Source organism: Ovis canadensis, chromosome 4, assembly GCF_042477335.2.
Source record: "Ovis canadensis isolate MfBH-ARS-UI-01 breed Bighorn chromosome 4, ARS-UI_OviCan_v2, whole genome shotgun sequence".
Taxonomy (NCBI): domain Eukaryota; kingdom Metazoa; phylum Chordata; class Mammalia; order Artiodactyla; family Bovidae; genus Ovis; species Ovis canadensis.
The window spans coordinates 132449546-132463760 of NC_091248.1; the positions used below are offsets into that span (position 1 = coordinate 132449546).

Genomic DNA, 14215 nt, shown 5'->3' on the forward strand with positions numbered 1-14215 from the left:
CTTTTAGTTCCTCTTCGCTTTCTGCCATTGACAGTGTAACTGGCTAATTCAGTTTAACCCTGTAAACCTGAGCTTCTTCATCCCTTAAAGGAAAAGTGATTGGTTCTGCTGTATTTATGAAAGATACAGTTCGTACTAGGGTTATCAGCCAGGATGTGAATGAGGCTGCATGTAACAGACAGTTCAGTTAGCAGTGACTTAGCAAACCTGGTGTCGTAGTTTTTGCATAAAAGAGAAAGTTCTTCCTGGTTGGTGTAGCAGTTCTGTATTGTTACCTCTGTTGTTAATCAGTTCTGTGTTGTCAGTTTTCCCCTACCCAAGTTTCGGGCTGAAAGAGGAGAAGGGCAGGCGGCAGAGGCATGTGCCCACTGAGGCCTCCCCGTCCAGCAGCCAGCTCATCTTGTCTCAAGGCGGGCCTGCTGATCTCACAGCTGGGCATCCTGTTGTCCCTGCATTACCGAGCGAGAGGTGAGAGTTCATACTCGGGACGCAACTCGTAGGCTTTTCCACACGGATAAAATACATGTTCAGAGTTTTAAGTTGTATAAGTAGAGAAAAAGAAAGTGACATGGGTATTCAAGACAGAACAGAAAATGGTGAGGGAAAAATGGTATTGTGAGCTTAATGATACCTATTTGTTAAAGTATTTTATACAGCCGATACTTACTGGTAACAGTCAGCAGCCTTTGGGACCTTCGAGCTGAAAATTTTTCTGTTTAGATATCCGGACTCCACTTCTGTCGCCCGTTGAGGCGAATGGAGGCAGTCAGGGGCCTGTGTGTCTTCCCAGATGGTCTCCCTCGTGTCCAGCACGGGCGGACACCGCCAGAGAGGGCGCCTTGTCCCTGTGCTTGTGGGGCATCGGCCGCTGTCTGTCTGTCTGAACCATCTGTTTGTTTTACCTGCCCTCTTCCTCACTCTGCTTCCACCTGGCCTCTCCTGCAGGCGTTTGTCGTCCTGGAAACGGGCTTCTTCCCGGTTCGTTTATCGTTAAGCTGGCTCTGTCCTGGTGTTGGTCTCTCTCGTTTGTCCTCCTCAGGGTGGCTTTCCTCTCCTTTGGGGCCTGTGTGTGACCTGCCACGACCTTCCCTGGCACCTGCTGCCCCCACCTGGCTGTCCTAGGCTCCTGCACCTTGCCAGTGTCCCTTAGTTTCAAGGTTAAGCCCACAAAACCCCTGTCCCCATTGTTACTCTGTTGAGCCTCTTCCAAAGGCAGAGATTTCCTTGTTTACTCAGCTTGAGTCAGCTGTTTCTTTCTAAGCTGTAGATCGCATCTGTGGCCTTCCCTCCTTTTATCAGTGCCTCAGGTTGATCAGATAAGCACCCCTAATTTGTTTTCCCCGTTCAGGCCAGCTGTGGAATCTCCATGGCTGTCTGACTTTTGCCTTTAGAATTTACTGTTTTTCCTGACCTCAGAGCATGCACATGCTCTCCCTCGCTTATATACCCAGAGGTGACTGTGAGACATTGAGACAGAAAAGGGGATGTGAATGGAAGCCCCTGCCCTTGCTGTGCATAGCCCGTAGTCGGGAGCGTCGTGGCTGGGTGCCCGTGTCTGTCCCTGGGGTGAGGCCTGGCTCCGGTGCGTTCCCGCCTCGTGCTCTGTGCAGGGCGGGTGGGCGCTCGGAGGTGTCATGAGCAGGAGCTGCCCGAGTGGAGCTCTCTGTAGTGTGGGCAGCAGAGCCTGGGGGGTTGGGTGCAGGGGCTAGGAAGGGCACGGGGGCGCAGCACAGGGGCGGTGAAGCCGGGCTGACATAGAGTTTCTGGTCAGAGGCCCCTGCCCTGGCCTGACCTCCGGGGTTGGGGGCAGGGCTCCGCAGTGTCAGTCCGACCTGAGTTGTCCTTCCTGGGCAGAGTGTGTGGCTATGGCAGGGAGTCCTCGGTGAACCCGCCGCCATCTGCCAGGGTGGCACGTGCGTTTCTGGGGTGTCTGGCCCTGGCCAGTGAAGGCGGCATGGCGACGGCCCCGGAGTGCCCAGCGCGGGAGTGTCAGCCGGAGTGGACTGACTCCACAGCCCTGAGCCCTCGGTGGCTCACCTTGGGAAGCTTATTTCTCACTTACACCCTGCTCTGGGCATCTTCCTCTGGACCCTGGGTCTCTCTCCAGCTCCGGCAGGTGGGGAGAGAGGGAGGGCTATCCATGAGAAGTTGTCTTGGAAGCGGGCCGGCAGCTCGCCCCCATCACCTGTGCTCATGTGCCGTCTGCCTGAAAGTGGTCGCGGGGCCATGTGGCTTTAGGATCGTCATGCGTTTTCCAGGGGCGTGGTTCTCCAGTTGGCTCTGCAGCCAGGAGGAGGACACTGGCCTGGGGTGTGCTCCTTCACAGCCGTGTTGGAGGGTACCCACCCACCTCCGTCTATTCTGCAGGAAAGGTCCCTCTTCTCTAACCATAGGGACGTGGTTGCAGGGTGAGGACGCGCGTCTCCAGGTTCGTGTTACCTTCTCTCTAACCGTATGATATCATTACGTGCAGGTCATAGCACGTTGCTTTCCTGAAGTTAGGTTGCGGGGAGCAGGGGCTGTCGGTCTTGCTGCTCTCTGTTCTGACTGCCCTGTCTGTGCTCCGAATCTACCAGGCTCAGGAACCTGGGGCCGGTCGCCGGCTCCTCGGCCAGCATGGCCTGCCTCCCTTTCTCTCCTCCCGGAGGCTCTCAGTCAGTGCAGGAGACGGAGGTTTGATCCCTGGGTTAGAAAGATTCCCTGGAGGAGGAAATGGCAGCCCAGTCCAGTATTCTTTCTTGGCTGGGAAATCCCATAGACAGAGGACCAGGTGGGCTACAGTCCATGGGGTCACAAAGAGTGTGACATGACTGAGCGACTAAGCACAAGCCCAATGTAATCATTAATTATACTAATAATAAGCTAATGCAACTGTGACGTGTTTGCTTATGGTGGAGTGCTGCCTGTAGGAGTGCCAGGAAGGGTGGTAGCGACAGCGTGATGCGCCTCTGCCGTCTGCTGGGTACTCCTAAGTGCTTGCGTGCGCTTCGTTTTCCCCCGTGAGGTGGGTCCTACCCGTCTCCCCTGTCCTATAGATGAGGGAGCCGAGGCCCAGAGTGATTTGATGGTGCGTGCTGGGCTGTGAGTGAGATTGTAATGGGAGGGCTGGGAGGCACGGGCCGAGACTGTCAGTCCAGCCCTGGAGTCCACTTTCTCAGTCACTGATGCTTTAGGCTGGAGGATCATTTGGAAGTTACAGTTCCAGGCCAAGAGTCAACTCTTCGCATGAGGTAGCCAAAGTGCTGGAGTTTCAGCTTTAGCATCATTCCTTCCAAAGTATTGCTGCTAAGTCACTTCAGTCGTGTCCGACTCTGTACGACCCCATAGACGGCAGCCCACCAGGCTCCCCTATCCCTGGGATTCTCCAGGCAAGAACACGAGTGGGTTGCCATTTCCTTCTCCAATGCATGAAAGTGAAAAGTGAAAGTGAAGTCGCTCAGTCGAATCCGACTCTTAGCAACCCCATGGACTACAGCCTACCAGGCTCCTCTGTCCATAGGATTTTCCAGGCAAGAGTCCTGGAGTGGGGTGCCATTGCCTTCTCCGAAGTATTGCTGATGCAGAAAGAATTCTGCGGCTTTGTTGTATATTGCTAAAGAACACCTGAATGCTTGTGTGCATGCTGTTAGCACAGGGATGATTAGTAAAAGGGAAGGTTTGGGAGGGAGCTAAAAATCACAATCTGAAGATTCCAAGGAGGGCAAGATTCATAATCCCATATATGTTCAGTTTAATATCAAAAATTGTCCTTAGAAGTTAGAAATATTCAAAATAATCTCCCAGGAAATCTGAAAGTGTTTAGAGACACTCAGGCAGCTTGGAATTTTTTCTGAAAGCTAGCTACATCAGTCTCCTTTGAGGTCATTCTTGTAACTCTGTAACTGCTTCCTTTTAGGAAAGGCTGAAGGGGTTAAGGAGAGGATGTGTGCCCTGCTTTCCGCCTCTGCATAGTAAAAGTCAAAAAGTAGCTAGCTTCCTACTAACTTACAGTGGGGAAAGCCAGTGTGTTTCTCCACAGACACTTTGCCCAGTCTGTCATAAGAGAACCTGTGTTTGGGTGGGCTTGAAATCTCCTGTGTGACGGAAGGAGAGAGAGGTTGTAAAGAGCTCCGTTGCAGCAGCCACATGACCAGAGCTTCATCTGCGGGGGTGAGACTTGTGGCTCTAAGGTGCATTTATAAACAAAAGGCAGAGTTTATAAATAACCGCAGATGTCAGAGGAACACGCTGAGGGTTTTCCCAGCGTGATGTGAGCCTGATAGGCGAAATGCTGTGAAGTATTGTGACTTCACATGTTAAGTAACAAAGAAAGCCGTGTTTGTTGGCAGGACAGAAAAGTTAGGAAGTTCTTCAAGCTTCTTTAAACTGTGAGCAGAATCAGGGAAGCAAGACAGAGAATCCGCCACTGCTGGCTTCTGGGGAGCTGAGCGGAAGCGGCAGCTCTGGAGTGATTCTTCCACATGTGCAGCTCTTCCGCCTTCCAGGCGTTGACGGTACAGCCGGCAACACTGCAGACCTCATGTGTCCTTCAGTGGCCGCTTGGGACCGAAGCGGAAGTGGGCTGGGCTGGGTGGGGTGCTGGAAGCCCTGGACAAGGGGCTCTGAGAACAGTGCTTCTGAACAACAGAAGTTAAACTTTGTCTCACTTCCTAGGGGGGCCAGTGGGGGTCTTATAAAGTTAGTGAGGTCCCCTGAGTGACGCTGCTCTCCAGCGAGTCGTCCGGAACAGCCTTACAGGACTCTCTCTCTCTCAGAAAACGCTTTTTAGTCTTCCCACCCTTCTTTCTGATACCATCTCTCTATGTCCGTCCTCTTTCGTCAACTCGCTAGCATAGCAATGACTGATACAGCTAATGAGTTGCGAGTCCTGAAGTGTGCTAACTGTAGTTCAGATTGAAAGCTTGTCAGCAAATCAGTAGTGTAATAGTTCCAACTGCTGTTGTAATTCATCTTGTTCCTGTTTTTTACATGAAAGCTGGCCAAATGCAGTATCAGAATGCGAATAAAAATTTCTAGAGTACTGCTAACATTAGCCTGGAGCACATGATTCATGGCAAAAAGTTGTCTGTGGATGGAGGTGCAGCTGGGGAGGAAGCCCGAGGGGCGGGAGCATGGGAGAGTGTCCCGGGCAGCCAGGGAGCCGAGAGGGATGCTGCTGGGCCTGTGTGACGTGGCGTGTAGAGCTCCACCCAGGAGTGCCTAGGGTTCTGTGGGGGCGCGGGCTCGGGGGCCCACCTTGGCCTGGGCGCACACAGTGTCTCCTGGAGCAGCGCGGCCCCAGGACAGACCACTGGCAGGAGAATGAAGGAGGGACAGGGAAGAGGAAGTGTCTGAACCAGGGGCTTATGAGAGGGCTCACATTTTGAGTGAACAGAAGCACAGAGTGAACATTTTCCTGAAGAAGTCAGGATGTGGACGTTTGTACAGAATGCAATGGTTTCCAGAACTCATGTTTTGCATAATAGTTATAAACTGATTTTCATGTCTGAGTTGGAAAAGTATCATTTTTAGAATCCCCAGATTTAGTCATTTTGATGACTTATATGCATTGAAACTTCCCCTACTGTATTTTAACTTGTTTTTCTTGGGTACTGAAATCTACGATTAAGAAGTAAAATATAATAGTGTCACGTGATTGGATTTCCTTGGCTGTGAAGCTGGGCACGTCCCTCTGCCCTCACCGTGCATTGGGGAGCTCAGGCGGGCGGGGCGGGAGCCGGGGCTGTGGAGGCCGTGGCTGTCAAGTCCGGTCCCCGCCCATCCTGCCTGCGAAGCAAGTGCTTGCGCAGGCTGCTCAGAGTGACTTGACTCCCATGCGGATGGCTGCGGCCACTGCTGCTGCCCCACGGGAGTGCGCTGGAAGCAGGGGCTCTCGTGCGGAGAGCGAGTGCTGGGAAGCAGGGAGGGTTCTCTCTCCCTCTTGTGATGGTGCCCAGGCACGAGCCTCGGTGCCGACTCTGGCTGGGCCTCACTGGGGCCCACCATGCGCGCTTGGGGCTGTCAGACTAGCCAGGGAGGCAGGGCATCGACCCCAAGTCCCGGTGACAGCGCCAGTAAGCCCCCCGGGTCCAGCCCGGCGTCTCATGCCCACTTCTCAGCACATGGGGGGGTCAGCCAGAGTGAGGGTCTTTCCTGGCACAGCCGTCCTACCAACGACGGGCACTTCCACATCCACGTGGCTTTCCTGAGGCCTCTCGGGGTGCTGTCTGCCCCACCAAACCTGCATCCAGGCAGACCCTCCCCTGGTGGCCTGACGCAGGCCACGTACACCGGCTTACACGTGATCCCTGTGCAGTTATCTGAAGGGAGCTAACATTTCTTAGGATGCCGTGAAGTTGAAAATGTTTTTTTACTTGTCTTCAGATATGTGTTAATGTTTTACTTTTTGTAAGCTAAAACCTCATGAAAAGTACATGTGTTTCATTTTTGTAAGGCTTTAAATTCAGTGATTTCTTTTACCTTTTACACCCAGTACCTTGTTTGAGGCTGTGGTGTAGTTAATGCCTCTTACGTGTCCCTTCTGTGCTGGTCTCTCTGAAACTGTCTCTTGGTGTCCCCTCCTCTAGAGGGGGGACAGGCAGGTACACTCCATGATAGCTCGAGGCAGCAAGCCATATAGTTGAGCCCCCGTTTTACTTAGGTGAGCGTTGCTAATTTGTGTATCACGTTGCACAGATGGGAGGCAGTGTGACAAGTCAAACCTTGTCATAAAACAGAGGGCAGACAATTTTAAATTTTATTTTCTGGGCCACTCCAAGAAAAATGATTTAAGCATTAAAAAAAAATGATTTGACCTTGATTGCCTATATGTTATCATACAGAAAGTTTTGAAATACATTTACACGTGAGGAAGAAGGTCTGTAAAACTACAGACGGGACACTAATGCTGTATTTCATACTTTATTAACAGTTGTTCTTTTTAAGTTACTTGACAAAATACCCACGTAAATGCACACTACATATTTCATTGACTGCACACAAAAATACGAGTCATTTTAAAACGGGGGGAAGGTGGCAGTGGAAGACAGAAGGCAAGTCCGTCGGGATTCCTAGCGCGATTTGACCAGTCAGTATCAGTGTAGGGTAGCTGATGCTGGTGGAAATAGGCTTTTCCAGCATAGTATTGCGTTAGTGCAAAAGAGTAAATATTGAAGAGTATCCATATCACAGCATCATATTAGAAGTTTCAAATTAACATTGTGATAAAAACGTATACATTTATTAGGGGTACAAAAATGTGATGATTTAGTCTGAGAGTATATGGTTATGTATTCTCAGTTATAAATCCGACATTTGTCAGTTCCCGATATTTATTGCTTCAGTTGTATCTTAATTGATGCCTTTATCTAGAGTGAGGAGTGATGTTCCTTAATGTCAGCTGTCAAACATTGTGAGGTGAGAATGTCCTAGATTTCACCCACATAGACACAGACTACAAGAATGTCATCTTTGCGGCTTTCTGACCACATGTCTCTGTGTCTTTTTATGAAGAGTAATGTTTGTGTCTAAATACAGTTTTGTTGATGTCATACAGCCAATGGTCTTACAGGGCTGTGATGTTTATTCTGGTGTTCATTTTGCATCGTCCTTAAAACGCTGTGGAGAGAGCAGCTGTCTAAAGAGAGAAGGAAAGCACATGCAGTTTGCAAAAGTGTTTTCAGCATTGCAATAGAATGCCACATTTAGAGAGACTAGCTAGTTGTATTAGTAATAAAAGGACAGGAAGATCATTAGAGTTTCACGTTTATGGCAAAGTGATTTTTAAGTTGAGAAATACTTAATGAAGTGTTATTGAATGATAGTATATATAATTAATGAATTTCTGGAAAAATAAAATGTGGGGCTTTCTTAAGTAAATGTATTTTAAAAAATTCTCCATAAATACTTGAAAAAAATGACTTTTTAAGAATCAAGATATAGTTGATTTACAATATTAGTTCCGGGTGTATAATATAGTGATTCAAAATTTTCATAGATGATATTTCACTTAAAGTTATAAAATACTGGCTGAAAAAGAAGTAAGTAATTTTAGGGTTTTTTTTTTTTTTGTAAATTTTTACTAGTAACATGTAGTTCTTGAAAAATGGTAATCTGTAAGAGTTTAGAATTTTTTTTAAATTTTAAAATCTTTAATTCGACTGTAGTATTTCTTTTGTAGTCATGTGGTTTCTTAAAACATTTTCACATTTTCCTATTTCATCAGACATGGCTGACTTTTGTTACAGTACACATTCAATTTCTTTTTCTTCTTTTGAAGTAAAGCAACTTCATAGCTGTGGCTTATGGTCCTGTCAGAAAGGTAGCAAAGAGTAGCATGTTTGGGAAGATAAAGGTCAGGAACGCTGGAAGTATACATTTGGTCTTTCAGATTAATGGGCAAGAAGGTCAGTAATTGCGTGGATTTCAGTAAGCTTAAAAATAATATTCTGCTGGTTCTGTAGTACTGTGCAAACATGGAATTAATTTTTAGGTGTTGCATTTTGATGGTTGACTGTTTAATTATGGGAGAGATATATAAAATACACCTGTTTTGTAACATGAGGTTGTATGTAGATGGGGGTGGAGCTGCAGGAGATCAGTTACTTGATGTTTTCAGAGGAAAACTTAACACAGATACACCTTTCTGAACATTACCGCTCATTTTCCCGCCTTCCATCCTGTTTTCCTGCTGTTCTTTAGGGCCCTCCAGAGTTCCCGCAGCACACGCCTGGCCCCGTCCCCAACAGCTTCAGCCAGCCCCCTCGGCTTCCTCTTCAGGACCAGTGGAGGGCCCCGCCCCCGCCCCAGGAGCGAGACCCTTTCTTCTTAGGAGGTAAAGGAGGGTGCGGAGGACGGGAGCAGAGCTGTGTGAGGCCATGTGCCTGGCCATGTCCATGCTTTACCCATGCTCAGCCCCTAGCCAGAGATTCTCTGAAGAGTCAGGTTTCTGTGCCACAGCCCTGCCTGTCATTTCAGAGGCTGTAATCGGACACTAGTGGCATCTGAAATGGGAAGACCTCCCATGAAAGAGGCCATCATCTATGGAGAATAACTAAGGAAGCGATCTGGAAACACAGAGGCAAAATCTAGTGTTCTTTTCAGATACTCACCTCCAGCCACCATGTGTAACTTCTGTCCTTAGCAGCACAGTCCATAAAGCGGATTTCTACAGAGTGCTCTGTGTAACTAGAGGCAATTAACGTTGCAAATCCCCTCAGTTTCAGGTGAGCCAAGGTTCCCGAGCCATCTCTTCCTGGAGCAACGAAGTCCCCCACCACCGCCTCCTCCTCCCACGCTCCTCAGCAGCGGTCACCCTGTGCCCACGCCCAGCCCCTTGCCGTTCACCCAGCCCGGCCCAGCGTTCAGTCAGCAGGGGCAGCAGCCTGTGTTCCCCAGAGAGAGGCCCGTGAGGCCAGCCCTCCAGCCGCCAGGGCCTGTGGGGCTCCTGCACTTCAGCCAGCCGGGGTCTGCGGCCACGAGGCCCTTCATCCCTCCTCGCCAGCCCTTCCTGCCGGGCCCGGGACAGCCCTTCCTGCCCACCCACACGCAGCCCAGTCTGCAGGTGAGTGGCTTGTGGTTCAGAATCTGAAGGACAAGCTCCACCTTTTCATTCTAGTCTACTGAGACATGGAGAGTGTTTAGAGAACAGAGGTTAGACTTCATGTACTCTTGATTAAAGACAACTTTCTTAATATTGCTTCTTTTCTTAACCATAGGAAAAATGGAAATAGTGATTGTCATTTTTTGGGGAAATAAATAATTGAGTATTAAGATTTTGTAAAGGATGTCCCTATATATTGCTAATGAAATTAGGACATGTTTTGCTAATACCTTCACTATCACTGCAAGACTCTCAGGAGGTTAACAGAAGTCAGCTTCTCTATCAGGTCACGTTCCTTCAGTGTGTAGTGGGGAAAACCGGGTTGCTGCTGCCTTATTATTTGAGAGATTTGAGTGCCCTCTGCTGGTGGGTTTTTTCATCAGCTGCTGGAGTGTGCTCTTAGCCAGAAGCTTTCATCTTGTATTTTTAAGTTTCCTCTTAAGGTGTGTAATGATGATATGCTTGAACCAATTGTTTAGAAACCACATAGAATATGTACCTAAAATAAAAACAGATAAACGGTTATTTCTTAAGATGTTAAAGTAAGATAAAAATTTTCTTCCTAAATTATTTTATTAAAAAAATATAATTTGGGAATTCCCTGGTGGACGAGTGATTAGGACTCCTCTGTTTCGCTGCCATAGGCATGGGTTCACTCTGGTTCCACCATCTGGAAACAGTCACCCCAGATGCCGGGGTGACACACCTCTCCTTCTTCTCAGTGCTGGCATCCTCATGATGCTCTCTTTGCCCAGTTAGCTTCTTACTACCATCTTTTCATGGTGGTGAGTATCTTTCGCTGCTGCAGCAGTTGGCACTATCTGGCTGTCCCCAGCGCAGGCACACGTTGGTTCTTTCAGTGCTTGGGTATTAGACACGGTGCTGCAGAGAGCGTCCCTGAGGCTGTGCTTCCTTCCTCCTTAGTTATTTCCTCAGAATACGTTCTTGGAAGTTCAGAATTTGAGGGTTTAGAGCAGATGGAAAATGCCAGATAGTAGCTTTTGGCTTATTACTGCCTTTAAGGTATTACTCACCTTCACCAACCAGTCTGAAATGAAATTTAGTGCCGCTTGAAGTTCCTTCTGGTGTTGGGGTCTTCAGGGAAGTGGCTGCACTCGAGTGTGACTAGTTCACACGTGGTAAATGTCTTCTGTCTCTCTTTTGGCCTGGAAGGGGCCGCTGCATCCCCCGCTGCCCCCGCCACACCAGCCGCAACCGCAGCCGCAGCAGCAGCCCCCGCTGCAGCCCCCGCTGCAGCCCCCGCTGCAGCCGCCCCCACCGCACCAGCCTCCGCACCAGCCGCAGCAGCACCACCACCACCTCTCCGTGCCGCCCCCGCCGCTGATGCCCGTGGCTCAGCCCCAGTTCAGGCCTCACATGCCGGCGACCCAGCCTCAGCCCAGCAGTAACCGGATGCAGTGCCCCCAGCGCCCGGGGCTGCGGCACGTGAGTGTCCCGTGTCCTCAGCCGGCTCTGGCACAGGACTTTGGTGTATCTGCCTATTTCTGTAGTGATAGATGAGATTATTGATTGACGCATAACTTTAGGAAAGATTTTTGGGTGATAGTCATCCTACCTTTGCCAGCGGTTTATTACTCGGTCCCGAGGGCGTCCCTGACTCCAGCGGTTTATCACTCGGTCCCGAGGCCCTCCCTGACTCCAGCGGTTTATTACTCGGTCCTGAGGTTATCCCTCACTCCTTGGGCAACTAATGCATGTCAGTGAATTCAGGAAGAATTCATTGAACATCCATTGTTGTCAGGTGCTACTCTAGTTCCTGGCAATAGAGCATTCATTGCACAAGAGAGACGCATTTCCTGCCTTCCTAGAGCTTAATCATGGGGGAGAGCCGCATCAATTCAAGCCCTGTCAGCAGATGTGTGGCTTGTCAGGCGTCGAAAGAGACTAGCCTGTTGCTTTGAAAGTCAAAGATTAGTCATCATTACTGTCTTGTCCCCCATTAGATGCACGCATGCTAAGTCAGCTCAGTGGTGTCTGACTCTTTGTGACCCCATGGACTATAACCCACCAGGCTCCTCTGTTCCTGAGATTTTCCGGGCGAGAGTACTGGAGTGGGTTGCCATTTCCTTCTCCAGGGGATCTTCCCCACCCAGGGATTGAACCCAGGTCATTTTCATTGCAGGTGAATTCTTTCTTATCTGAACCACCAGGAAGCAAACCTGTGTTTTTCTTTAAGTGACATAGAGACTAAAATGATATAAAAAATTGGAAAGAATTTCTAGATCTGGAAAGAGGGTGCTTTGTAACCTGGACTTCATCTTATAAGCAGAGCGGCAGACGATGCCCCCAGCCTTGAGCTGAGCCGCCTTGGGTACTCCCTAGCTGGCCTCTCACAGATCTGCATGCTCCTCCAGCTGTGAGGTCTGTTGAGAATCCTGAGAACGAACATGACTGACAAGTGTCCTCTCTGATGAAACCCTTCGGGCATCTTTCTCCTCCAGAGTGTAGTTTTTTTAGAGCACTAACTTAATGCTTCATTCTTTGTTCTACCTGGAATTTAGGGGCCCGTTGACCGTGGGGGTGCCAGTAACCCAGCTGACTCCTCATGCAGGAGTTGATTGCTCTGTTGATTCTGTTAAAAATGTCCCCGTCCTGTAAGGCACCTACTGCAGTCAACTGGTGTAATATCCTTACAGAGGAGGCTGTCCACAGGCCGGTGTGGTGCCTTTCCCAGCCCCAGGGCTTAGCTCTAGGGTATGCTGCTACAGAGAGCAAGAGGCATTTATATAGCAAGAAAAGGCTTCCCAGCGGGACAGTGTCCGCCTCCCAGAAGAGCAGTCACCCAGTCAGATTGAGCCCGTGTGCCCAGCTTCTTCCCCTGAGTCTCCAGGTGTGATGAGGATCTCTTGCTTCCTGCGACAGAGCACGGCTTCCCAGAACGTCACCAAGCGGCCAATGCAGCAGATGCAGCCCACGGCTCCGAGGAATAGCAATCTGCGCGAGTTGCCGATCGCGCCGCCTCACGTCATCGAGATGAGCACCAGCCGCTGCTCCTCCACGCCTGCGGCCCAAGTGAAGCCCATCATGAGCACGTCTCCCCCCTCGAGGCCCGGGCTGGGGCCCAGGAACGCGCAGGGGAAGGCCGAAGGGAGAGTCAAGCCGCTTAGCCCTGTGGGTCAGCCGAAAGAGGAAGCAAAGACCGAACCAGAGGTGGGGCTCTTTTTTTCTTTTTAATTAAAAAATAATACTTGGACTCAAACAGGGAGATCTTATAATCAACCTGTGCCTCTTAGGTAAGAGGTAAGTACTTGTTACCTGCTTAGAACACACTTAGCATCCAGTGTGTTCTTCCCAGAATCTTCCCACTTTCTTTTCACCGGCCCCTCCTTGTAGCCTAACCCCATATTCATAGAAGGTAGTTTCATTCTCCCTGGCCCTGTGTTAGATGGTGTTTATGCATCTATACAGTCGCAGTTACATGTTGCACAGGCTGTGTGTATCAGGAATCTTAACAGACGGCTTCTCTAAAAGGCCCAGATGATAAATACCTCAGGCGTTATAGTCCGGATGGTCTCTCAGAATGGCTTGGCTCTTTAGGGTTAGCACAGAAGCAGTTATAGACGGCTCCTGCATGGGTGGGCACGGCTCTGTGCTGTGAGCACTTTGCGCGAAGAGTCGGTGCTGGGCTGAATTTGGCCCATGGGCCTTAGTTAGCCGACCCCTGACATATACTGTTACGTTCCTGCGACTTGCTCTGCTTTTATCCTGTGGACTACCAGGAGGTAGGACCAGTTTTACTATGGACCTTTAAATAAGATGGGGGGTGGGCGTATTTTGTTTTGAATTGTGTATATTATTGCTGATTTCTAACTAGGTATAAATAGGTAAGAATAAATAAAAATGCACATCAGCATTCTACGTGATTTCCAACTGAGATGTTATTTGATATAGTTTTGATTGCTTAGTCATGCAGCTTAAAATTTTTAGAATATTTCTTTCCATTATTAAAATTTATTAGCTTACTCCTGGGACAAGCCTCTTCCGTCCATTGGCCTCCTGTCCAAGTAGTGAGTGCGCTTATCGAGTGCTTCCCTGCAGCTTCCCTCTGGGACCCCTGGAGTTCCCTCTGGGCTCCCCCTAGAATTACAGACACGGAGGCTGGGCAGTGGCTCATGTGATGCAGCTTTCGCAAAGCCTGGGTGTCCAGTGTAGTGCAGGCCAGGGCACACCCCTGCACAGCTCACTGCCATCGCTAGCAGAGCGGCTCTGGGCCTGTGACTCCACGTATCCCATGCTACTGGGTGTATGTGTCAGACGTGGTGGAAGACCTGTATGTGAAAGTTAAGCTCATTTTATAGTGCTGTGTAGAACGTAAGAAATAAGTATTGTGGATTAACTTAATGCTGATCGACTTAACATATAAAAGAGTAATGGCACAAAGACTTTCCTCAGGTAAGAATATAAGCAAGTTGTGTTTTCTGTTAGATTGTCTTCTAATAAATTATTGTAGCAGCTGTTACGGTAATGCTTCCAAATCAGAAGTATAAATATAAAGTAAAAATATTGAGCTAACATGTAAAAACATTTTATTAGAAGAAGGGTGACATTATGGTTTTAAAATCAATATATGAAAAAATAATGTAGATTTACAAAGTGGACTGGGACAATTTAGAA

The 14215-nt window shown here is 49.1% G+C and overlaps 1 protein-coding gene across 12 annotated transcripts in view; it reads left to right on the plus strand.

Annotated features, from left to right (window-relative positions):
• RBM33 (RNA binding motif protein 33) overlaps positions 1-14215 on the plus strand; it is a 109166-nt gene that overhangs the window by 67747 nt on the left and 27204 nt on the right. For all 12 annotated transcript variants that reach the window (XM_069587199.1, XM_069587200.1, XM_069587206.1 and 9 more), the window contains 4 exons: positions 8680-8812; positions 9198-9541; positions 10754-11026; positions 12464-12751. In XM_069587199.1, coding sequence (XP_069443300.1) covers positions 8680-8812; positions 9198-9541; positions 10754-11026; positions 12464-12751 — 1038 coding nt within the window. The remainder of the gene's footprint in view (positions 1-8679; positions 8813-9197; positions 9542-10753; positions 11027-12463; positions 12752-14215) is intronic.